This window comes from Anolis carolinensis, chromosome 2 (assembly GCF_035594765.1).
Source record: "Anolis carolinensis isolate JA03-04 chromosome 2, rAnoCar3.1.pri, whole genome shotgun sequence".
Classification (NCBI taxonomy): Eukaryota; Metazoa; Chordata; class Lepidosauria; order Squamata; family Dactyloidae; genus Anolis; species Anolis carolinensis.
This window is the reverse complement of record NC_085842.1, coordinates 284,343,180-284,370,104: the sequence shown is the minus strand read 5'-3', so window position 1 is coordinate 284,370,104 and position 26,925 is coordinate 284,343,180. Positions and strand designations below refer to the sequence as shown.

General features: G+C 45.6%; 1 protein-coding gene and 1 long non-coding RNA gene across 3 annotated transcripts in view; both read left to right on the top strand.

The window, feature by feature from the left end:
• The first annotated feature begins 1,945 nt into the window (after positions 1-1,945).
• Positions 1,946-26,925, top strand: part of vcan (versican) — a 169,070-nt gene continuing 144,090 nt past the window's right edge. The window contains exons 1-2 of one of the 2 annotated variants that reach the window (XM_008103007.3): positions 1,946-2,700; positions 23,385-23,451. In XM_008103007.3, the coding sequence (XP_008101214.2) occupies positions 23,391-23,451 (61 nt within the window). In that variant the 5' untranslated portion in view covers positions 1,946-2,700; positions 23,385-23,390. The remainder of the gene's footprint in view (positions 2,701-23,384; positions 23,452-26,925) is intronic. The other variant, XM_062972276.1, reaches the window with a different exon arrangement.
• LOC134296721 (uncharacterized) lies at positions 23,458-26,680 on the top strand. The gene is made up of 2 exons (XR_010003555.1): positions 23,458-24,581; positions 25,445-26,680. It is a non-coding gene; the product is annotated as an uncharacterized LOC134296721 (long non-coding RNA).

Genomic DNA, 26,925 nt, shown 5'->3' with positions numbered 1-26,925 from the left:
ACTTCATGATGCTGTACAAACAGATCTGTCAGGACAGAGGCAGAAGAGACCCAGAAGACATGTGACATTTAAAAAAGGACCAAATGGTGATAGCTCCAGCCTCCAGAAGTCTCAGTCTTTCCCCCTCCTGCAGGCATAGGAAGCATGAGGCCATGAGAGGGAAGTTTTGAATGCCACCCTAAAGCACCAAACACCATAAGAGACAACAAGGGGGCCATTAAGATTAGGGGGACCACCAACTTCATTGCTGATAAGATGTGCATAATTTTGCCACACTCCTAAATTGCACCACCAAATTGCATCACTTGGTTTGTTTGTAGAAGGAAAACCCTACATTTCTTCTTTTCTGCTGTCATTTCCTTATCATTATCATATATCTTGTTAAACTGTAATTGACTTAATTGATTGATGCTCTGGGAACAGTGCCAGAAGGAAAGCAGTATGAAATGAATTGCCACAACTGAGCAGTCAACAACAGCATTAAAATTTGGCTTAAAATGTAGTTTACAGATGCCTAGCACAAAAACACCAGGAGTTATTTGTCTGAATTAAGGGTGGAGTTATCATAACTCCAAATGTTGTGCAGAAGTGTAAAGTCATAGCCTTTGGGATTTCCCTAATGCAAGTGAAGAGGAGATGGTCAGTATTCTAAATGCTGAATTCTTGATTTAGTTTGGACCAGAATGAAAAAGAATGGGCCCAGATCAACAGATACTGAATCCAGCCATATTGAAATCACCATCCAGCATCCAGCCTTTAATAAGGACCCGAAACAGGATGATGTATTACGAATATTACTCAACTGATTCTGGTCTTTGCTCCACACATTCCAGATCTTGTCAGAATGGATGTGCTTGTCTGAACATGAGTAGAAGTCTAGTTGTGTTTGACTCTGGGGTTGATGCTCATCTCCATTTCAAGCCGAAGAGCCAGCGTTGTTCGTAGACACCTCCAAGATCATGTGGCCAGCATGATCTGGTGGCCTAGAGGATAAAAGCCTTGGGACTTGAAGGTTGGGTTGCTGACCTGAAGGCTGCCAAGTTCGAATCCCACCTGGGGAGAGCGCGGATGAGCTCCCTCTATCAGCTCCAGCTCCATGCGGGGACATGAGAGAAGCCTCTAACAAGGATGGTAAAACATCAAAACATCCAGGCATCCCCGGGGCAATGTCCTTGCAGATGGCCAATTCTCTCACTCCAGAAGCAACTCCGGTTGCTCCTGACACGAAAAAAAACACCTTCCCATCGAAGGGGTAGCTATTGATCTACTTACATTTGCATGTTTTTGACCTGCTAGGTTGGCAGAAGCTGGAGCTGACAGCAGGAGCTTACTCCGCTCCCTGGATTCGAACTGCCAACCTTTCGATCAGCAAGTTCAGCAGCTCAGTGGTTTAACCCACTGAGCAATAGGGGGCTCCTGTTTTCTATGGGTTTTGTTAGGGTTTTCTTAGGCAGGGAATATTCAGAAGTAGTTTTTCCAGTTCCTTCCTCTGAAATAGAGCCTATACCACCTGGATTTGTTGGGGGTCTCCCATCCAAGCAATTACCTGGGCTGCACCTGCTTGGCTGCCAAGATAAGGGAAGAGTCATCCTAGGCAATGCCTTTGGTCCCTATGAAAAAATACAAGTCTCCAAAGGAAAGAAAGGGCGACCCTTGAGGAGGGGCGGGTGTGTCTGTCTGTGTGAAGGTGTTGCAGGGGAGACCCAAGCCTGATCCCCGGCCAGACTCCAGCATCCCAAGAGGGGCGCTCAGGAGCCAAGACAGGGGGAAACTTTTGGGGATGGGGGGGGCATGGCTGTGGGGAGGCGAGAGACTTGGCCACGCTTTCTCTCCCGCGGGGTGGCTGCGAGAGACCATCTTCCCTTCTCTTAGGAAGGGCATCCACTCCCGAGCGAAGAAGTCTCGCACAGGACTCTCCTCTCTCCGTCGCTCTGCTTCCCTCTGTTCTCAACTAGGAAAGCTCTGGACCGCCGCTGCCCTCAGTAGGAGGAGGAGAAGAAGCGGGGCTCCGATTGCAGAGCCCCTTGGGTCTTCGGGGGAGTTCTGGAGGCGACTCCTGTTCGCATTGCTGGGAAGGGAAGGAGAGGAAGAGGAGGAAGGAAAGGAAGCAGCCCCCTCCTCTTCCCGCTGCCCCCCTTCCTTGGGCTCTCCTGGGCTCCGTCTGGGCGAACCCCGGTCCGTGTGTGTGTGTGTGTGTGTGTGTGTGTGTGTGTGTGTGTGTGGAGGCAGAAGAGCCCTCCTCTCCTTCTCGCCCAGAGGCCGGGCAGAGCCCCTCCTCTGGAGCGCTGACGGTACTAATAATGATGGGTGGCGGTGGCGGCCGAGCCCGCAGTTGAACTTGCGAGGCAGCGTGGAGGGGGCTTCTTGAACGCCAGGAGGAGGAGGAAGAAGAAGACGAGGAGGAGGAGGAGGAGAGCCGGCCCAGAGCCCACTATTTCCAGCGGACACCGGTCAGGTGTTTCCCCCACTGAGGAAAAGAAGAGAAGAGAAGGGGGCAGGGCGAGGAGGAGGAGAAGGACGACGCGGGCGACCTCCAGCCTCTCTCCCTCTCTCTCTCTCTCTCTCTCTTCGCGCCCCGAGGCCAACTCTGGATTAAGCCGCGCGCCCTGACGGCGAGGGGCTCCTGCCGCTTCCCGCCCCCTCCCGCCCCTTCCCCGGGGTCTCCTTCGCCGCGGCTTCTGCCTGCCACTGCTTTGGAAGGTAAGGGTCCACTCCCCCCTGCCCGGATCCGGAGGCAATGCTCCGCTGTCCGCCTTTATGTTCAGAGTTCGCCTGAGGAGAAAGAAGCGGGGACGGTAGACGCCCCCTTTGCTGAAATGATCCCCCCGCCGCTGCTTTTGTGTTCTTAGGTCTGAGACTGGGGTCCACCTGGAAGACAAAGAGTTGCTTTGTAAGGAAAGGGGCAGAATGGTTCTGGTGTCTTGGGTCTTTTTTTTTTGAAATGGGGCATTTGTCTTTGGAGGGCAGAGAACAAAGAGAGAGGGCCCACGGACGGAGGGAGCGCCTGAGTGTGTGGCCTGAGGAGTCAAGGAAGGGAAGGGGAGATGGCCGGGGTGGGGGTGGTTGGAGGGGCGGCGCGCCAAGGGTTAAATGGCCGGGCGGAAAAGTCTTCTTTGTGGGGCTTTGGGAGGCACAAAGCGGCTCTGGAGGAGGAGGAGGAGGAGGAGGAGGAAGGGGGCGGTGGCTCTCAGGTTGGGGCTGCGAAGGAGACGAGGCGGGAGAAGGTGACTCCATGGGGGATTCCTAGGAAGCGGCCTCTCTTGCAGCCTCTCTCCTTTTTCTTCTCCAGGTTGGGAGGTTGGTCGTTGGGGGTCGGGGTGGCCCCCTCCTCATACACTATTCTCCCCGGAGGTTGCCCAGACCCCCCAGCCACTCACTCACCGAGCCTCCTCTCCCCTGCTTCTCCCCATCCGGCCTTAACTGGTCTCGGGGAACCTTTCCATCTTCCTTTCTCCGTTTCCGTCCCTTCCAGCCTTTCCCTCCCTTTCCCCTTCCGAACGAACTACCAATGGGGACTTTTTTCCTTTGGGAAAGCCCAAAGAAGCCATACAACGAAGCAAGCCGGCCCGATGCGAACCGCTTTGGTACAGGCTTCTGGTTGAAAACTTTTCCAAAGGCGCCGGAGATGTCTCACGTTGCGCCTCATTCATTCGCTTTGCTTTCCGCCTCCAGCCCGGATTTCAGTTGGGAAGGAGAAATCAGGGAGGATGGGGAGCCTGGGGAGAAAGTTGCCGGGAGAGATTTCTGGCTTAGATGGAAAGAGTAATTGGAAGAGAAAGAGAGAGAGGGAGAAAAAAACCCCACTCACTCCAACATGCAGTTTGCAAAGGGAGTCGGGGAGGATGGAAAAGCTTTGTGGGAAAGTTGCCGGGAGTTTTCTGGCTTGGCTTGGGAAAAGACACACAGATGCACACCCGCAAACAGCCTGACCTACTGATCCAGATTGCAAAGGGCTTCCTCCCCCAAAAGGGACCAAAGTCCGTCCAAAAGGGAGCGAAGACTTGGCAAGATGGGGGGAATGGAGTGGGTGTGGCGCTGGAGGAGAAGGAGGGGGCGGAGAGACACTGGGGAGAAAGAAAGAAAGAAAGAGTTTGTGTGTGAGTTTGGGAGTGGAGCAAACGAAGTCTTGTTTTGTCTGCTTCCACCGACCCAGGGAGGGGTGGTGTGTATGTGTGTGTGTGTTGCGAAGTGGGATCCTTTCCTTTCGGCGCGTCTGCCTCTTTCTGGAGCTTGGTGTCAGCCAAGGGGATTTCTGCCTGGTGGGGCGGGGAGAGACAGGGAGCCAGGAAGACAGTGTTGGGAGGCAAGGAGCGACGGGAAACTTCTCCAGGATCCAAAGTGTCAGGAGAATTGCCACGGGAAAAGTTCATGTTCTCGTCATCAGCTGTGCAAAGCACCGCTTTCCTCCAGCTCAGCTGCTTTCTTTTAGACAGACCTCGCCTCCCTCCGAACCCAGTATACATTTCACACTGTAGAATGATGTTTAACGCCACTTTCCTAGCCCGGGCTCTGCTATGAAACGCTGGGCCCCTCGAAAGGATCCCCCTTTTTCAGAGGAGGACCTGGATTGATTCCTAGATGTCGGGCTCCTGGCCAAGAGATGCCCTGAGACGGGCAGGGCGCGCTCTCAGCAGGAGCCCGGCATCGAGGAATCCGGCGGCTTGGGATGGAATCGGGGCGCCCCCTACTGGGCAAACAGCGTGGAAAGAAAAGTTCGCTCAGGCAAGGAAGACGCATCGATTGGCCGGAATCAACGACCCCTGAGGAGGAGGAGGGGAGGGGGGGGGAACAAGGCAATAACTCCTGCGAGGTGCTTCCATACTGTTAATGCAGGTTGACATCACTAAAACTGCCGCGGCTCAATGCTATGTAATCCTGGGAATTGTATTTTTATGAGTTCTTCTGCCTTCTCTGCCTCAAAGCCCTGGTGCCTCGCCAAACTAGGGATCCCAAGCTTGCAATACCAAAAGAACAACACTCAGAAAACAGAGGAATTCCAGACATGAATCAATCAGAGCCAGCTAACACCTACCAACAAAGAATTCCCCCAGGCAGTAAACAGCCAGACCTTGAAACTGAAAGGCTATTCAATGCTAATCAAGGTGGCCAGTTGAAACACTCAGACAAGAGTTCTTTCTCCCAGCCTGGACATTATTCCACAGATATATAAACCCCTCTTGACTAGTTTCCAACATACCTCACAACCTCTGAGGATGCCTGCCATAGATGTGGGTGAAATGTCAGGAGAAAATGCTTATGGAACATGGCCATACAGCCCGGAAAACTCACAGCAACCCAATCCCAAATATGCATGCACCCTACGTAGGAAGTTGTATTGCCTCCCCCTTTCTACTTCCATTTTTCCCTCTCTTTGTGTCTGACCAAGAAGACCTCTCTCTTTCTGGCTGACTGAGTGTGATCCCATGAGGACCATTTTAGTCAAAGTGAGGAAGTCACTTCAGGCAATAGAAATTGAAGCTATACTGATGGTGGCAGCTGCTCCAGATATTTGCCTTGAGCCTCTTATACCAGACATGTTTGTGGATTTCAATGTCTTCTATGTGTAGTCTGACAGGGTGGTTGTTAGAGTGGTCCATCATTTTGTGCTCTGAAATAATATTCTGTGTCCAGGTTGGTTCCTCAAGTGTTCTGCTATGGCTGACTTCTCTGGTTGGATTAGTCGGTAGTTAGGAATTGTGGGAGTTGTAATCCAAAACACCTGGAGGGCCAAAAGTTTGCCCATGCCTGTCCTAGAGCCATTCAAATCATACCTAGCTGGGTCCCATTTCTTCTAAACCTGCTGTGGTGCATTTTCAGAAGTATTGTGCTCCTTTGCTTGGATGATATGGCATACCTGGTTTGTTAGCAGGTGGGTGGGAGAGCGCATCTTTTGCTGTAGAGTGTTTTGAGCCAGCTGTCCAAACTTGTACCCAACACATAGAAGCTCACAATGTGAAAAGGATAATGAGTCATTTTTAATTTCACTCAAGCAAAGAAACTTGCGGGCAGAAGGGTGCTTCTCTGCAGAGGCAGAGTTGCCAGATGAAAAGTCTAGATTTTCTAAACCTCAGGTGGGGACTGAAACAAAATTCATGACCTCTGGATGCCTGGACACTGGAATTAATGCAGTTTGCCACCTCTTCCACTGATATGTTACAGAATCACTGGTGTAGCAGTTTTACAATATCTTGAACTTTCTCGGCCAAAGAATTCTGGTTCCTCACTATGCTAGCTCCATAGCCATGATTTATTTATTTATTGTATCAGAAGCAAACTGAGGATACAGTTGTAATGTATTTAAAAACACAAATAAAGTTAAAAACTTGGTGTTATACTAAATGTCCTTTGACCAGTAGCTGGACATTTGGAGTGCCTCTGGTGTTGCTATAAGAAGGTCCTCCATTGTGCATGTGGAAGGACTCAGGTTGCATTGTAATAGGTGGTATGTGGTTTGTTCTTGTCAACACTTGCATGTCGTGGACTCGACTTTGTGGCCCCATTTCTTAAGATTGGCTCTGCATCTTGTGGTGCCAGAGCACAGTCTGTTTAGCGCCTTCTAAGTGGCCCAGTCTTCTGTGTGCCCAGAAGAGAACCTCTCATTCGGTATCAGCCATAGTTTGTGGTTCCGGATTTTAGCCTGCCACTTTTGGACTCTTGCTTGCTGAGGTGTTCCTGTATCTCTGTGGATCTTTGAAAACTATTTCTTGATTCAAGGCGTATAGCCATGAGGTCAAATTGCATCCATTCGATGGTGTAGATCACGCATGGGCAAACTTTGGCCCTCCAGCTGGTTTGGACTTCAACTCCCAGAATCCAAGCCTTCTTACTGGTTGTTAGGAATTGTGGGAGTTGGAAGTCCAAAACACTTGGAGGGTCGAAGTTTGCTCATGGTGTAAGAGATGCACCTTGAATTTCGTGTTCTGTGCGAAGCGTCCTGTTCTGCTGGAACTGCTGCTGGGGCTGGCTCTGCTCCGGGCTCCAAGGCAGGTTTCCTTGCCAAGAGAGAGAAAGGGCCCTTCCCCTCCCTTTCTGCCCAGAAGCATCTGGGAAGGTGGCGAGGGCGGACGTGCGCCCACTCTCGCGCCTTCCTGTGTTTGTGAGAAGGACGATGAGGAGAGGAAGCCGCGGCGGGTGGAAGCCCCCTTTTATATTACCTTTCGAGGTCCCTCCCCGTTCTTGGGCGGGTCCTCCGCTCACCTCTCCGCCCGCCACGAAGCCCCGAAGGGATTTCTTCCAAGGGCTTCGGGACCCATCCTGTCTCCTCCCCTTGCCGCCGCCCCCTCCTCATCTCCTGTTTCCCACTCCTTCCTTTCTCCGGCGGGGAGATGGCACAGAAAGCGGAGAGCGGGGCAGAGGGAGCCGGAGCCTGGGAGGTCTCCTCCTCCTCCTCCTCCTCCTCCTCGGGGCGCCACGTGGAGAGAGGGTTCAGCCCAGCGGCGGAGAGGCGCCTTTGTCCTTCCTCGTCTTGGGGTGTGAAGTTGAGGGACGAGCACTGTGCCGGGCGCCTGTTTAGCTCGGAAAGAGACCAAGAGAAGTGAGAGGCTGGAAGGCGTGGAGATAGATGCCCGAGGAAAAAGGAGGGAGGTGCTTTGCCACTCCACGGCCACAGCGATGGACGCGGGAAGGGTTTAAACGAGTCCAAGTTGGCTGTTGCCTTGTTAGCGAGTTAGTCATTCAGCACTGTGGCAGGACCCGCGTTGCTTTGGGCAGAATGAGGCAGCTGCCTCAGGTGACAAATGCTTGCGAAGAGAGAGAAGTGGTTCCTCTTTAATCCTCCTTTCATTCCTCTCCGTTGGAGGACAGAGCAGTGAGTCATGAGTCCTGGCCCTAACTACACTCCTGCATTGTGAAAGATGCTATCCTATGACCAGTCCTGAAGTTAAATTCGTTTGGCAGTCCAGTCAGCTCATGTAAGTGTGGGCCAAGCTTATGAGGCGGCCAAAGAGGGTAATGAGCATGGCCTCATGCATGATTCAGAGAAGCTCCAGTGGTGTCCAAGGGGTCCGCCTGAGCCATGTTGCTGCCTGAGGTGGAGCAGTGAAAGGCTCCTGTCTGCTCAGTTGAAGTACATTGCACTGGAAGCTGAGCCAAGTGATTTTGGTAGTTGAGGCAGAATAATCCCACAAGCACCTCTCCCCACTGTCTTGGCAACAGAAATACCATAGCAGTGCATGAAATTAAACCACCCACAATTGGCCGTCTCATTTATGGCATCCCAAACCAACTGTTTGAGACACATGCCTCTGTATTGTCAAAGGCTTTCATGGCCGGAATCACTGGGTTGCTGTGACTCTTTTGGGCTGTATGGCCATGTTCCAGAAGTTTTCTCTCCTGACATTTTGCCCACATCTGTGACAGGCGTCCTTAGAGGTTGTGGCCATACAGCACAAAAGAGTCACAGTAACCCAGTTGCCTCACTCTTTCTCATGGAAGGGCTAATTCTGGATGACTTCCTTGAGCAGTTGCAATGCAACATTTACTAGAACCGATTAGTTTGTCTCCACCGAAGGGTGCAGGAGGTCACAATCCCTGAGACTTTTGTGGGACACAGTCAGAAACTTATTTCACAAGCACGAGGCAGACAAAACATGTCAGCAAAGAGCTTTGCTGATTCAGAGCAGGGGACCTGTCTCGGATAGCATCCTGTTTTCCAGAGTAGCCATACAGATGCTTCTGGGAAGACAAGATGTAAAGGTAGACTCATAAAATCATAGAGTTGCAAGAAACCTCAAGAACTATCCATTCCATCTCTGCCATGCAGGAAAATACAATAAAAGCACCTGGTGTTATTCATCCACACTGTCTGGTATATAGAGATATACTGCCACTTTGCCTGGGGTTTTTGTATCACTAGCATGACTAATTTCTGTGGATGGATGTTTCCATGATGAATTTGTCTAACTCTTTAGACAGCTACTATTAAGCATAGCTGCTACGCTGTTGGGCAATTACAAGGGGTGAAAAAGAAATAGTGCTTTGAAAAATGCATGCTGTGAGACACAGGGCTCTCTAAGAATAATATTTAAGAAATCATTGCAAAGTTCCTATTTTTGTTGTTGAAGGTCAACATGGAAACCTTTTGTGACTGCTTTAAAACAAATGGTTGGGAAATACTGTACTAGTCTAGAGTTGTGATTCTGGCCCTTTGGTTCTCAAGATGTTTTGGTCCAATTCCAAGAAGCCACAGCCAACAGAGAAATTTTGGGAGACAGAAGCCCAAAACACACGGAGAAACAAATTTTGAGAGCCATTGGTCTTCACCAAAGAACAAGGATATGGCAAATTTGTTGCTCGCATGCAAGAGCACTTGGAATTTCCTTTGCTAAGAAAATTAAATTCTTTTAGTTTAAATTTTCATCACCCATTCCTGTCTACTAGAACAGAGACTTAGGGTTTGCAAGCAACTACACTGGAGCACATCCTATGGTGTCCCCACTTACCAGGAGATTCCTACTGATATTCCTAGGATTTCTTTCCACAGTAGGCACTGCTTCCATCACTCATACACGTAATTCTGAAACTCTAGTTCCTTAAATTCAGGATTTTGAAGGATTATGCTGTGGATTGAAGGAGCTCTGGTGGCAAAGTGTGTTAAAGCACTGAGCTGCTGAACATGCAGACCGAAAGGTCCCAGGTTCAAACCCTAGGAGCGGTGTGAGCGGCCACTGTTAGCTCCAGCTTCTGCCAACCTGGCAGTTCGAAAACATGCCAATGTGAGTAGATCAATAGGTACCGCTCTGGCGGGAAGGTAACGGAGCTCCATGCAGTCATGCCGGCCACAGGACCTTGGAGGTGTCTATGGACAACACCGGCTCTTCGGCTTAGAAATGGAGATGAGCACCAACCCCCAGAGTCAGACATGACTGGACTTAATGTCAGGGGAAACCTTTACCATTTACCTATGCTGTGGATTGTGTGCCACTGTTCTTGGCAAGTACTTCTTTGGTTCTTACAGGGAACTGGCATCTATAGGTGAATTACAATGTTTTAAGTTTTGCATATGCTATTTCAGTTCATTTTTTGTTATTGTGGAAATTGCAACTCTCTGCCAACCACACAATGCCCCAAATCCCCTCCCCTAACTCATCTTTTTTCAGCTGCATCCTTCCAAACCTGACCACTTCTGAGTTTATGGAGAGTTGAGGGAGCAGTAGACATAAATCCAATTATCTTCCTATATAGCTCAGTTTTTTCCAATCTTGAGTCCTCTGGGTGTTTGGAACTTCACTTCCAGAAATCCAGCCAGCTTGGTCAACTGTCAGGAATTCTGGGACCTTATATTCAAACCCTGGAGGACCAAAGATTGGGAATTACTGCTATAGCTGAATGCAAAGCAATGACGTTATCTTCAGGGAATTTCAGAGAACCTCAGAAGGTCCCTGCAGATGCCTGCTGTTGTGTATCCAGCGACACAAAAAAGAACGGGATGTTCCTTTGCTGCTCTCCCTGCTTCCCATGGACAAGAAAATGGCTGGGTTTGAGGCTGCTTCAAAAATGTGGGGTTTAAGGATGGTTGGACAGGATACTATCATGACTACATCTCGGAAGTGGTCTTCTAGTGCAAAATCGTAATAATGCTATTATAATGTACATTATCAAGAGAAAGCACAGTTAGCATCTGATTGTTTATGCCCCAGCTACTATCAGGTAGAAATGTATGTTTGATTTTTGTATGTTGAGATTTGAGTAGTCATGCTTGGATAATGAGTCATGAATGTCTTATAGAGGCACGAGATTTCTACATTTCCAGACCGATCTCTCCCTTTCCTTCGATTTCTCCTATGCAGATGGTGACTTTGGAAATAGATTAGATTCCATCATTAGCACTGATTTATCATTATGCTTTCAAAGTCTTAGTCTGAAAACATCAGGAGGCCAATAAACTCTCTGAAATAGGCCAGAGTGCAAGAGCAAATATGACCAGGGTCGACAGTGATGCATTGACCCTGGTAATCTCTTTCTAAAAGAGATGTCAGACTGGTAACTCAAATTGAATTGGCAATTTTTCTTTGCTGAGCATCAGTGATGGATTGGTAGCAACGATTTAACTGTTAAGGTAAGAGTGGCAATGTGTGGCCTCCAAGATTTTGTCAGACTGCAACTTCATCACACTTAACCAGAATGGCTGATAGTAGTGGGCATGGGAAGAGAAGTTCATTAACATTTGGAGGATCACAGTTGATCATAGAATCAGAGTTGAAAGGGACCACAAGGACCACCTACCATACAGAAATAGGCAGCTAAAGCAATTTTGAGAGATAATTCAACCTTTGTTTAAAGATCTCAGATGAAGCAGAGTTCATCATTTTCCAAGGAAGTTCTTTAGTTCATTATATTGTTGAATAACTCTTACTGTCAGGAAGTTCTTCCTAAACTTCAGTTGGAATCTCCTTTCTTGCAGCTTAATTCTATGATTTCCTTGTTTTTTGAGCGGCAGAACACAATTATTTTTCAACCTAACTTACCTTCAGTTATTTAAAAATTATCATAATTTCATCTATCCGTTTTCTTACTCCAAGCTAAACATACCCATATCCAGTTCCCTAAGCTGTTCTTCATGTGGCTTAGTTTTCTGACCCTTTTCACTCCTGCCATTCTGTGGAGATTGGTGGAGTCCTCTATTTCATGTACTGGGGACTATTCTCACTCTGGCTGGTGATACTTGAAATCTATAAATACATAGGCTGAGAAAGAATGCTATAAAGTAGTGGGGGTGAGGGAATTTCCTGCATTTGGGAGCTACCAGAGGCTGGATGGGCTGCCAAAAATGCAATTTTGTGGGGAGAGGGGAACCACTGGAGGGTGGCTAGAAGTCTACTTCCAGTTTTAGAGAAATAATATTTTAAATAATGTTACAGAGTTGCCAGGCTGCAGTTAGCCCACCCCAGTACAAAAGAACATTCTAGTTTCAGGAAAGGGGATTTGAAATTGTTGCTGAAGATCTTAAATATTATTACTACCATATCATGTACCTGTAATATGAAGTAGAATGACTGGTATTTTACACAGAATTAAGCACATGGATCCATAATACTGTTATAAACCTGTTGCTCATATATCAATGTGATGTAGTCGTTAGAGTCTTGGAATGAGACCATATAGTCCCAGGTTCAACCACAAACCATGAAATGCACTGGATAATATGCTCACTCTTAGACTACCTCACAACATTGTTGTAAGAATAAGTGGGAAGGAGGAGAATCCAGTTTATGGCCTTGATGATATTGGAGGACATGTGGAATTAAAAAAAAACACACATTAACAGCTAATGTGCTGTTCTTACTAATGCATAGTTAAGCACTTAAGGTAGATATCTCTCTTTATGTAAATATTTACAATGCAAATTACAATGTATTTATTTGTGTACACTGTGAATATTCAGTAGGCACTGGCTGGGTTGCATATGGATCACTGTATAACATAAATATTAAAATTTCTGCATTGCTGGTTTTCAAAAAGGACACAAACTGCTTTGTCAAGAGGAAGAAGAATTTGCTTTCCTCCAGAGATTGTAGTCCATTGCCAGGGCCGGCCGGAGATATTTTTTAATGGGAAGCGGGGGTGCTGAAAAGCGCCCCCGCCACCCGCGCCCTGGCCCCGCCCAGCGTGCCCTGGCCCCGCCTCCCACGCTGCGTGGGAGGCGGGGCCAGGGCGATTAGTGAGGGGGGGCGGGGCCACAGTTGGCCCCGCCCCCGCCCAGCGTGGCCATTTTGCCCTTAGTAACAAACTAAGGGCAAAAATGGCTTATCTGGCTGTGCGCATGCGCACAGCCAGATAAGCCATTTTTGCCCTTAGTTTGTTACTAAGGGCAAAATGGCCTAGGTGTGCTGTGCGCACGCGCACAGCACACCTAGGCCATTCGGGCCTGACTTCCTGGTCGCGGCCGGCGACCGCCCGGGCGATCGCCGGCCGCGACCAGGAAGTCAGGCCCGAATGGGCTATCTGCGCTGTGCGCACGGGCACAGCGCAGATAGCCCATTCGGGCCTGACTTCCTGGTCGCGGCCGGCGATCGCCCGGGCGGTCGCCGGCCGCGACCAGGAAGTCAGGCCCGAATGGCCTAGGTGTGCTGTGCGCGTGCGCACAGCACACCTAGGCCATTTTGCCCTTAGTAACAAACTAAGGGCAAAAATGGCTTATCTGGCTGTGCGCATGCGCACAGCCAGATAAGCCATTTTTGCCCTTAGTTTGTTACTAAGGGCAAAATGGCCACGCTGGGCGGGGGCGGGGCCAACTGTGGCCCCGCCCCCCTCACTAATCGCCCTGGCCCCGCCTCCCACGCAGCGCAGATAGCCCATTCGGGCCTGACTTCCTGGTCGCGGCCGGCGATCGCCCGGGCGGTCGCCGGCCGCGACCAGGAAGTCAGGCCCGAATGGGCTATCTGCGCTGTGCCCGTGCGCACAGCGCAGATAGCCCATTCGGGCCTGACTTCCTGGTCGCGGCCGGCGATCGCCCGGGCGGTCGCCGGCCGCGACCAGGAAGTCAGGCCCGAATGGCCTAGGTGTGCTGTGCGCGTGCGCACAGCACACCTAGGCCATTTTGCCCTTAGTAACAAACTAAGGGCATGCGCACAGCCAGAGAAGCCATTTTTGCCCTTAGTTTGTTACTAAGGGCAAAATGGCCTAGCTGTGCTGTGCGCACGCGCACAGCACAGCTAGGGCATTCGGGCCTGACTTCCTGGTCGCGGCCGGCGACCGCCCGGGCGATCGCCGGCCGCGACCAGGAAGTCAGGCCCGAATGGGCTATCTGCGCTGTGCGCACGGGCACAGCGCAGATAGCCCATTCGGGCCTGACTTCCTGGTCGCGGCCGGCGATCGCCCGGGCGGTCGCCGGCCGCGACCAGGAAGTCAGGCCCGAATGGCCTAGCTGTGCTGTGCGCGTGCGCACAGCACAGCTAGGCCATTTTGCCCTTAGTAACAAACTAAGGGCAAAAATGGCTTCTCTGGCTGTGCGCATGCGCACAGCCAGAGAAGCCATTTTTGCCCTTAGTTTGTTACTAAGGGCAAAATGGCCTAGCTGTGCTGTGCGCACGCGCACAGCACAGCTAGGCCATTCGGGCCTGACTTCCTGGTCGCGGCCGGCGACCGCCCGGGCGATCGCCGGCCGCGACCAGGAAGTCAGGCCCGAATGGCGCCCCTAGCAGCCAGCGCCCGAGGCGGCCGCGTCCGCGGCCGCCTAGTAACAACCGGCCCTGTCCATTGCATAAACAGGCATCTAATGCTTCCAAGCATGTTTGAAGGTCCATAGCAGGTAAAAGAGCAATCAATTTTAATGACTCTTAACACATAGGCTGTCAGAGTATAATAAGATATGCATGCAATGGGAAATCCCCAGGGGTTAATTTATTCTACCTGGTAGGACCATTATCTGATCTTTTGTATCTCAGCTGATAAGAACTTGGGTTGTGAATGACAGAGGAGTGGGACAGGATGTTAAAAACCAGTTTGCCTTCAAATAACAGTCCTTTGCATTTGATAAATCTAGTTGATATCTGCCTAAAAAGGTATATTTATTTCCAATTTGCAGCAGCAGCAGAGAAAAGGCTCTAGACTGACAGTAAAAATTTAAGTATACTGTACCATAAGGCAATCAATTGATAATTAATTCATTTAACACAAATATTTCCCCTGCCACCAAAACCACATATCCAACAGATGATATGCAACATAACTTAATGCCAAGCAAGGAAAATACCATTTCAAAATCTCTTTCTTGCAAAGAGTTAAACCCAGTGATATTCTGCAAGGGGGAAATAACTTCTAGAACATAACTGTTATTTGCCCAAAAAAGTAAAGTAAACGGTGGTCAATTCTTATTTTGCAGACAGGAGTCCTCTATTTTAAGGGCTGTGAGATGACAGCCTGTGGTTTAAAGAGCTTTCTGCTTAAAGACTTACCCAACCGGTTCCAGACACAGAATCTTAAGGAGGACAGTAGAGGCTTTTAATTTGCTCATCAACAATTACAACATGGACATCAGAGTTAACATGTACAAATCACCTGGTTACACTCTTCCCATTCCAGTGAGATCAATTTGGAAATGTTGCTTTTGTGGACTCTTAGGGCCCTTCCACACAGCTCTATATCCCAGAATATCAAGGCAGAAAATCCCACAATATCTGCTTTGAACTGGAATATATGACAGTGTGGACTCAGATAACCCAGTTCAAAGCAGATATTGTGGGATTTTCTGCCTTGATATTCTGGGTTATATGGCTGTGTGGAAAGGCCATTAGAGTTCAAACAAGTAACTTTCCAAGCTCTGGGTGAGATTTATTATATTTCTGCTTACACCACAGCAATTGGGTTGTAGCCAGGTAAGACTGGGAAAGACATCAGACTGAATCTCTACAGAGTTGCTCTTAGTTGTTATAGATGTTACAGAGTAAAATAGATTAATGGTCTTGTACAGCAACGTCTAATGTTTCTTTTTAAGATTCACTATCTTCATTCCAACATTTGGCTATCCTGTTTAGTTACAGAAATCCTTACGTTGCATTTATCCAGGAGACAAGCCAATAAATTAAGAAACATTAGAATTTGTAAATTTAGCCAGAAAAAAAGCCTCCAGTGGTGTGACCACACTAATAATAACACATATGTCTAAGTTTTTAAGACATCCAAACATTTAAAATTTAGTTGAGGTTTGCACCAACAGAGCTATACAAAACTGCCCAAGGATTAGACATGTACATATTTGTTTTCAGACTCATGCCGTTCAACCTTATTGGGACTATCACTTCTGTTCCACAGGCTATACTGTCATCTTGTATGGTCCAACATAATGTAAGCTATAGCTGGCCATTCACTGACTCCTGGACCTATTGTAAAGTTGTTACACCCCTTCACCATTTTCTCACTGGTGAGGTTAACCCCCCCCCCCCCCCCCCCCCCCGGAGAATAATTTTAGATCCAGACACGAAATTATTAGATTCTCTGGCTGGTGACATAGCATATGCTTCTCCGATTCGTTTCTTCATCACCAGATACAGATTGGTGGGGCCAAGGTTGCAGTAACTCTATTGTAAGTTGAGGAAGACTTTGAGTGATGTATAGGGAGCAATCTCACCAACAACAAACACAGATATAAAATTGACTTAGCACCTGTATATGCCGGGATGCCAGTCTTAGTTGCCATTTCAGTTATATCTGTCTGAGGCTCAGTCAATTGTTTTTAGTTTTCTCCTTTGTGCAAATGCTGTTGATTCTATTAAATCAATGGTTCTCAACCTGATGTCCCCAGATGTTTTTGGCATTCAACTCCCAGAAATCATAACAGCTGGTAAACTGGCCAGTATTTCTGGGAATTGTAGGCCAAAAACCTCTGGGGACCTCAGGTTGAGAACCAATGTAGTAAATTAACATTGATTTAATGAGTCTACTCTAGATAGAACTAGCAATTTAGGGAAATGACCTTGGAACATAGGTGTCATGTTTTACTTACAGTGCTCTAGGGTAAGTGTTGATAGCCATGTACTTGAATCAATTGAAATAACAGTGGAATAGAAACACAATGCCAACCCTACCATCTATTATAACCTGACAGAACTTGACCATGCTTTTGTTTTTTTCATTTTAATCAAGCATCTTAATAACAGACTGCCAGAGTCCTTGATGGACTGCCAGATGTGATTAGTAGACTGTGCTTGGTTTTCAACTTTTATGAAATTTTCCTAATAAGAAAATACCAGGCTGTGGGAAAGCTGCTTTCATGTACTGCCCCCAAGTAGTAGGATGTCCAATCTAGCATAGCTAGTGGATATATATGCTAGAGGATTCTATTATTTGTAACTTAGAAAAGTAACATTCATAACCTTTGGGAAAACCTATATGGTATGAATAGGAAGGACCAACCTATTCTGCTTTGGTCAGAACTCACCTGGAATATTGTGTCCAGTTCTGGGCATCACAATTCAAAAAGGATATTGGCAATCTAGAACATGTCCAGAGAAGGATGACCAAAATGATCAAAGGTTTGGAAACAAAGCCCTATGAGGAATGCCTTAGGGAGCTGGGTATGCTTAGCATGGACAAAAGAAGGCTGAGGGGGACATGGTAGCCATGTTTAAATATTTGAAAAAATGTCACATTGAGGAAAGAGCAAGCTTGTTTTTACTGCTCTGGAGACCAAGACATGGATCAATGGATTCAATTTCAGGAAAGGAGATTCCACTTAAACATTGGGAGGAACTTCCTGACAGTAAGAGCTATTCAGCAGAGAATATGCTACCTCAGAATGTGGTGGAATCTCCTTCTCTGGAGGTTTTAAATAGAGGCTGGATGGCATTCTGACATGGGTGCTTTGATTGTGTGTTCCTTCATGACATGGTTGGATTGGATGGTCTCTTCTAATCTATGTTTATATGATTCTAAACATGGGATTCATCATTTTCAGTGCTAGCATTCCGTACAGAAAACTCTGGAAGTGATAATGAGTTAATCAAGAGACAGTGAGTAATTGTATGTAGTCCAAATTAACCAACTGTGAGCAACAGAGCAATTAATCAACGGGCAGTAACATTGTAAAACTGGCAAAGTTAATTAAATGGAGGTTGGAATATTTAAGCAGTGCGATTTATAATGAAGCTAATCAGTGTTAAGCAATTAGCGGTCCATCAGATTCTCTAAAAAGACTGCATATGAGTGATAATGATATAATAATGAGAACAAGTGTATGACATGGTCGGTGCATTAATTTCTAGTATAACTTATTCACTGATCAGGTCACAAAGTGTTTCCTTAGGATGTACTCTAGGTGTGACACCTGTGAATCTCCATATATTGCTGAGTTGTCCAGCTTTTTGTTACCACTGCTGGCTGATGTGAATTGCAGCCAACAAAATCTGGAAAACTGTAGTTTGGCTATGCCTGATCTATTACCATTGGTTCATAATGCCAATATCAAGACCTTTCAGCTTCTCCCAAAGCAAACAAAAAGTCAGAATACTATAGCTGTAATCTTAAGAACTTGTTAGAGTGGAAGTCTAGGTGAAGAATCTGCTTCAGACCACATTTCATCCAATTTGTTGAGTATGAACCATCACAAATAGACAGTTAACAGAAAGGTGAAATACTCAGTAAGGGATCAAAGGACAAAAATGCAGCTACTGCATTTTGCTTCTCCACTCCCCTGCTTACTCCCCCGAAGGCAGGTATAATGAAGGCAGTTGTCAGTTTCACCCAAAATCCAAGAGCCAAGTTGACTTTTTATATTATGTGTCCTAGAACCTATAGCTTACATGGCTGAGGATCCAAGCTTTGCTTAGACCTCTTGTACATTCACATAAAATACCTGAGGGTAAGATTTAATCATTACTAAAATCAGAAAGAACAACATCTGTCTGCCTATTATAGGGAGAATAAGATTAAAATCTCTCTAGATCCCTAGGCTAAAAATAATTTTCAGAAAGAACGTCTCCTGCGGCTCTTTGATGGCAGCAAAGCAGAAGCAGGGCAACAAAACCATTTTTTTTTCTTTTGGACAGTTGGATTTGACAAGCAGTTATGTCAGACTAAGAATAGAATATTCACTATTCTCTATTCTAATGAAGTATATTTTTGTTTATTTTTCACTGCCATTGGAGATAATCACCACTTCAACACATGTACCTTCAAGCATTTCCCGATTGGCTCAGGTTTTTATGTAACATTGACTGGGAAACTTCAGAACAAATCAGATAACCTTCTCTTGCACATTATAAAAAACTTGTACATTAAAAAAGGCATGTGTACTCATCACTTAAGAATTTTCAGCCCCTCAGTTTGAATATCCTTGGATAAGGTTGAAAAGCATCAAATGGTTCCCTCTAACTCCTTTGCTTGGTGAAAGTCATCAGATCCTAAAATGGGAATATGTTGGAGAAGGGGAGAAGCATCCAAAAGCCCAACTGCCAACTGGTCAACCTTATTCTGATCAGTTTCTTCCAAATGACCAAAACAGAAGTTGAATCAGTCCAAACCTTTTCATTTCACTATTTGTTACTTTTTAACTACTCTGTTCATATTCGAGCTGTAGTCCCAAAGAGCAACATTTCCAAACTGATTTATTTTAATTGAGGGAAGTATTTGATAGAATTTTTCCAAAAATGATATGCTTTCCCCATCTCTGTATTTTCCCCTCCTGCTACCAAAGTTCTTTGGCTAAGAGCAAATGAGATTAATATAAACATACCCTGAATGATTAGACTTTTTGTAATGAACATAAATATTTGGGGCTTTCATCTGCTATAGTCATCTTGAATCCCAATCTACAAGAAAGATGAGCTATAAATCTAATCACTCAACAAATCAGTGCCAATATGACTGATTCTTTTTGTCAGCAAAACACATAGAGATATGCACTGTTACATTTATTTTAAAGTAATGTTGATTTTAGACTTTTCTTCTTTCAAGTTGGAGCAAGTAGTATAGATAATATATGCATCCTCTGAAAACAAAGGAGAGGGATTGTGGTGGGATTTGGGTAGATATAGACGCTGTGTAAAAATAGAAGTAAAGTATTGAGTCAAGCAATCTGCCATTTGGACAAGTTCTTCAGCTCATTTTGCATGTAGGCTTGAGGGTACCTGATGTTTAAAAAAGAGAACTAAATATATACTATTTGATAGGTTTTGGTGCTAATAGTATGGGAGAATAGTATGTGTTTGTATATACCGTGTTTCCCCGAAAATAAGACAGTGTCTTATATTAATTTTTGCTCCCAAAGATGCTCTAGGTCTTATTTTCAGGGGATGTCTTATTTTTCCATGAAGAAGAATTCACATTTATTGTTGAACAAAAAATGAACATTTATTATATACTGTACAGTAGTTGCCATCACAAACCAGCCTAACCAGACAAACTGAATCCTATCAAGCATTTCTTGTTACTACCAATATTTCCATATACAACACATTTACCAATCCTGCATGCTCTGGTGTTCTGTTTGGCAGTCATGCTTCCAAACAAAAACTTTGCTAGGTCTTACTTTTGGGGGAGGCCTTATATTTAGCAATTCAGCAAAACCTCTACTAGGTCTTATTTTCTGGGGATGTCTTATTTTAGGGGAAACAGGGTATATGTTTATTCATTTGAATAAACAAGCTCAATAAATTGTTTGCATGTCCTCCTTAACACAACACTTAATAATTCTTTATGTTAAATTGTCTTGAGTGAACTATACTGTTTTCACTAATGGAGGTAGCTAGACAGCGATGAGAGGGATCACTATGCAGATACATGTTAGCTCACAAGTGGTGAAGAACTCCCAATCTGAAGAGATAGAGGGAACTATGGACCTCATCACATGGGGCTTGGGCTCAATCGTATGATGCTTCCAGGACAGCGCCCGCCGGTGCCTATTACATCACGGAAGGCTACTTCCAGTGCAGCTCTGTCCTGGTTCTGTTCTGGCAGCGTCCTATGATGGAGCCCTCTTGAGAACACAGGTGACTGCCCATGTTCTCATTAGTTAAGTCGGAGACAGTGCAGGGGGAAGGCAGCGATGCAGGTGATATGGGGCATGGGACAGTGGTTTCCCCTTCTGCCCCCCGGATTTGGTCTGCTGCCCCATGGATGCTCCCACTGCCCCTCGGCTTGAGTCCCTCAATGTGATGAGGTTCCATGCCCATTTCAGTGGGATGTTTTGGTGGCTCAGTGGGATGTTTTGGTGTTCTAGGGGGCATGGTTAGGGCAAAGAAGAGTTTAGTGGTTGCACGTGTTCAGTAGTTTCCACCTTTCTAATATTGTCCATAAAAGTTAGAACTTGGAAAACTAATTTTCTAAGTTTTTCTATTAAAAGGAACCATATATAACAGCTACATTTTGCCCCGAAGCATTATGATTCTGAGTTTTCAAGCACACAACACAGTCGCTAAAAATGGCAACTTTGTGTCATTTTCTTTCCATTCCACCTGTAACATTAGTCATACATCTCACCATCCCTTTTCTCAACCAGAAACAGTCAATAATATGGAGATGGATGAGGAATATGTTAGGTAATTTTGAGAATGGTGAGACCTTGACACAATTTGGGCAGCAATCCAGCACTGAAAAACACATATAGTTTTGTTCTGAGATGAGTAATTGGGTTTGGTTATTAGGAATTAGAAATCTATGCTTCTAAGTTCTGATTCTCCCATATTTATTGCTGCATGATTGACTAGAGGCCATCTAAGAAAGGGAGTTATAGTCCATAACTCATGCTATAATAAATCTGCTAGTTCAAATGGGCCACACCATTCTTTCTGACTTTGCAATAGGTCAACACGATAATTGACATACTTTCCCATCTCTATCTGTAGTATTCATTCAGAGATTATAGAAGATATGGGCAATGTTCTCCAAAACAGATGGCATTTTTATGGGTTCTAATACAAAATTTAAACAAAGAAGACAGACCAATTTCCCCTAATAGTTCTAGCATTCCAGAACTTCATGGTAAACCAAATAACACAATCTGGCAAATCCATACAGAATCCAGGGAGAGTCATATAGTTTTTCCAGTAAGAAAGAATGCATTTATGTTGACTCATAGGAATCTGAAGATAACATGAAAGGCTGCTAATTGGTTTAACTTCTGAAATTCCAGTTTGAGGAAACAGAATTTATGAGAAATATAATTATGCAGCCCTAGGCCTTTGTTACTAGAATCAGTTAGGTTTTTAGGCCTTATTTAACTATCACGTAATTATTACTAATGCAACATAACCATGGGGTGCATAGATTACATGTAATCTACAACTTTAACCATATTATGATGAATATGGAAGCATCATATCTGATTAGTGCTGTACTATCTACATTAAGAATATGAGAAGAGCCTTGCTAGGTCAAACTGAAGAGCCATCAAAACCCACCATTCTCACAGAAGCCGAACAAATTGGGTAACTCAAAAATAGGTTGTGAGCACAACACTTCTGCATTGCAGAATTGCAGTCCAGAGGAATAAATTGTTAGAAGCCTATTTTTCTTTATATTGTTGTCCTGGTTTCACCTCATCCCTCCTTTGTATAGTCTATGCTTGTTCTTTTCCTTATCCTTTCCTGTCCCTCTCAAAACATTACTATGGCCCCACTTCATTCTTAACAAATGTGTTGTTTGAACTGTGAAGTTTTGAAACCTAGTGTGTTCTTGCAAAGGTAGACCACTATATATTGGAGTAGTGCTAGAAAACATTTCCTGGAGGGAGGCCTCTGAGTTTTTCTGTGTCATTGAAAATGTATTTGTTGTCCTTACCACAGGACCGGCCCGAGGAAATTTAAAGGGGTACGCAAATATTTTTTTGTGCCCCCTCCCCTGCGCCGCAGGAGGCGTGGCCAGGACTGGCCCCTCCTCCCGTGCCCTAACCCTGCCTCCCATGCCGGGCGGCCACGCCTCCCGTGGCGCGGGCGGTGTGGGAGGCGGGGCCAGGCGCGCCCTGGCGCAGCCAAGCTGCGGCAGGAGTTCTTCCAGGCCGCAGCCTGAAAGGACTCCCGCTGCAGCAGGCGCGTGCCATGGGAGGCGTGGCCAGTCCCGCCTCCCGCGGGGTGCGCCCTGGCTGGGCGGCCAGGCTGCGTGAGGCGGGAGTCCTTCAAACCTCTTGCCATGCAGAAATACACAGTTAAAGTCCTGAAATATGTCAATCCAACATTTGTTTAAATATCTCTAAAGTTTAAGAGTCCATAAACATCTAAGGCAATCACGTCCACCACAGAACACCTCTTACAGTTAACAAAGGGTCTAAACATCCTAAAAATAGCAGATCCCATCAGCACTTGGAAGTAAATTAGGGTCAACCCTGGTAAAAAAAACTTCTTGTATTCCTTGTCTTAGAATTACTTTACAACAGTCATGGGCAAACTAAGGCCCAGGAGCCGGATGCGGCCCCCTTGGTATTTACCTCAGGCTCTCCACATTTTCCCTGTCCTCTTGGCATAAGAACATGGCGGTCTGCCATGTCCTTATGCCAAAAAGTTGGGGGGAGGAAGGCACACAGCAGTTGAAAGCTTTCTGGAGTGCTCTCAGCCACCGCATGTCTTGCCCTCTTCCCAGCATAATGCCAAGAGGACAGCCTGAGGATCAGGGGAGGAGGGTGAGGAGGAAGATCGGGGCAGTTGCCACATGTCTCACCTTCCTCCCAGCATAAGGATGGGGTGAGCAGCCCTACTTTATGCCAGGAACAAAACCTGAAGATGACCCAGGCCCTGCTCTGCCTCCTCCTGACCCCACTCCTCTTGGCCCCACCTTCTCCCAGACCCTCCCCCTCCCGGCCCCCCCCCCCACCTAGCATGTGCCAAGCTGTCCTCCCTCCCAACTTGGCCCTTCTGGCCAGGTCTGCAATGTGGCCCCAAGACAAAAAAGGTTGCCTATGCTTGCTGTACTATATTTACTTAAGCAATTTATTCATTTTGTGTTTTCATTGTTTGCAGGTCAAGATGTTAAAAAATATCATATGGATGTGCTGGATCTTAGCAATAACGTATGCATTCCACAAAGGTAAGTTGGCTTCAACTAGCCTTTGAAAGTATTGGAGAAGTTGTTCTGTTGATTTTTGGCAGTGAATATGCTAAGTGCTCTGAGAACTGTAGCTTGAGAGTTATAATTTTAATCCATGAATAATAGTTCTCATTTTGGTCCTTTTCTCAGATGGGAATTGAACAAAAATAAAGGCAAACCATTTTACATCACAAGGTTTGCCACAATGTTTGTTTGTTTGTTAGGTCTCCTGTGTGGCTTTAACATCTGCTTGACAATCAAGTGCATTGTTTGCTGTTGCCAATTTGCAGTGATGGGAACGATCAACATCAGTTAAATACCTCAGCTGTTAAAACAGGGGTGGGCAACTTTCTGAGGCCAAAAGGCACACATAACTCTGCTGCATCTGGAAGGACTGCACCTCCACCCATACCTCCATAAAAAACCCACCAAAACAAAATCTTTTCATAATAGCTAGGAGCCATGGAAGCAATTTAATGGAGCTCCAATCTACATAGTTTTCAAATTTGGAAATAACTGCACTTAAAACAGCTTTGTGAGGACAGGACTGAAAAAAATTCCCCATCAGCCATGGAAAGTGCAAGGGGCTTTTTAAAATGGGCTATGTAGGGATGTTTGGCCATGGGTGCACCATGGGGTTTCCTAGAGAGCTTTTTGTGTGTGTCAGGAACTTGCAAATCGCTTCTGGTGTGAGAGAATTGGCCATCTGCAAGGATGTTGCCCAGGGGATGCTTGGATGTTTTGATGTTTTACCGTCCTTTTGGGAGGCTTCTCTCAGATCCCTCCTAGGGTGCTGCATGCATATTTAAAAGCGATAGGGATACCTATTAGAACAGGTGACAACTGTAGTCTTTTCAGATTGTGTTTTATCCTAGGTAAAGTTAGCAAATAAGAGAGCATTCATGCTCATTTAATTCAGCTTCACAACAGGAGTTTCTTGTTAAATTATAATTTGTAGCAGTAGTACATTTGAATACTGTACTATAACATGAAACATTTCCTCTGCTGATTTTTTAAAAATATGTGTATCACACAGACTTGTTACCAGAAGGTCGGTTACTAAGTCTATTACAGTCGGAATGATGGTCCGGTACAGCTCAGGTTATAGTACAAAGTGATAAATCTCTGCAGTCCTAGTTTTCTAATGGTACTGAACAGTAATGAATTGATATAATAATTAACTCAGAACACTCAGATGTGCTATTCTATGCATTCAAAGACATAGCTGTGCTAGTCTGAATCAGGATGCAAAGAAAACCTGTAGCGTCTTTGAAACTAATAGAAACAAGTTAGCAGCATAAGCTTTTGTAGACTAAAGGTGCATCTATACTTTAGTATGAATGCGGTTTGACACTACTTTAGCTATCATGGCTCAGTGCTATGGACTCATGGTAGTTACAAGGTCTTTAGCTTCTCTTTCAAAGAGTGTTAGTGCCTAAACAAGTTACAAATTCCAGGATTCCATAGCATTGAGCCATGGCAGTTACGTTGATGTCAAACTGCATTCATTCTACAGTATAGACACATCCTAAGTTGCCTTCATCAGATGTATGGAATGAAGCCCACACATGTGACAATGTAGACTTAGTCTATGAAAGATTATGCTATCAACAACTTTCTCTCAGGACCACATCACATTGAGGTCCAGAAACGTCTTCTCTGTGCTTCTTGGGGCTGCTGGCATGCTGCCAGCACAGAGTCCCCTGGACCCTATCACATGATGCAGGGCTACTTCTGGCAAAGCTCTGTGCTGGCAGTGCTGAGAAGTGGAGCCCAGACAAGAAACTCATAGAAGAAACTGGGGAGAAATGGGAGGAATCTGGAGACAGTGGGGAAATGTGGGAAGGAAACCCATGGTAAGGGGACGAAGCCTTATACTTCCCCCCAGTTTTCCCTGCTGTGCCTCAGCTTCTTGACCTCCATGTGATGAGATCCCCAGTTATTCTCAAAGGGCCCTTCCAGACAGGCCCTATATTACAGGATCTCATCCTAGGTTTTCTGTTTATCCCAAATTGTCTGGCAGTACAGACTCATATAATCCAATTTAAAGCAGAAAACCTGGGATCAGAAACTGGATATAGGGCCTGTCTGGAAGGGCCCAAAGATGCTACAAGATCCTTTTGCTTAGCAATTCAATGCATGGTCACTTCAAACCAATTGTAATTGAACTCAATAAAGATTAACCCCTGAAAAGTGTGTATAGGATTTCAATCACCAGAAAACTGCTATATGGACAGAATGTATGTGCAAGTGCTGACTAGACACACAGATGCATTTATCTACGTGCTCATAAGGCAAAACACACTTGCTCACACCGAACAGCACAGATTGAATTCTCATATAGATACATAAGTACTTTCTGTATAAGATATTTTGTACTTATTTTTTCTTCAATATATTTAATGGGCTTGTGGATTAGGTAGTTAGGAAATTTTATAGGTTATGATATTCCATTGAGGTGGAGATTTCCATCACAGTTTTCACTCTTTGTAGTTAAGGTGTTACTTTTAATAACAGGCTAAATTTGAGTGTGACGTAAATGGTGAAATAATTTAAATATTTCTAAGTGGGTGTAATGCTTGTGATGACATGGTGTGGGTTAGGGAAAAATCCCCTTACAGAGGAAAAATGTGTAAGAGCCACACTTCTTTACTGCAGTTAATCTACTTTTCCTAAAACCTTCCTGACACCCTCTTTTACTGAAGTGTAAAATATGTATAATCTTTTTTCTTCAATCCCAAATAACAAAAACATGCTTATTTTGAGAAGAGGAATGTTACCACACACAGAGGGATAATATTGTTGCAATTCTATCTTGGTCTTTTGAAGTCCTTAAGGATTGTTTCATTCTACTTGTGTAGGTTTCTCCCCATCATCATTGTATTACCTCTTGATAGGCAAATAACCTCCATGCTGTATGGAGTGTGGTCATTATTTGAATCATAAAATCATAGAGTTGGAAGAGAACTCACAGGCTATCCAGTCCAACCCCCTGCCAAGAAACAGGAAAATCACATTCAAAGCACCCCCGACAGATGGCCATCCAGCCTTTGCTTAAAACTCCTCAAAGATGGAGCCTCCACCAAGATGCCATCTTCCTCATTCTAGTTGTCCAGTCATCATCTCATTGCACAGTTCTATGTCTTGTTTAATTAAATTGTCTTCATTCATATCGATCAGATCCAGCTTTCTCCTAACCAGCTTGCAGGTGTCATAGACTAGCACATTCCTCAACCCCAACTAATATGATCTATAGTTGTAGATAGTGGGGATATCAGTCAAAAATAACTGGAGTCCACAAGGCTTGATTGTGCTGATGTAATCCAAATTCATATGAAGGCCTCTTTCTTTTCAGTTCAATATTCATTTACCGTAATTATGAGCACATCCATTCAGATATACAGCAACTGAAAGGGTTCTATTATTTTCCATTGGAACTGTCTTTACCTGTGTGAACAGACGTGTCCATTGTAG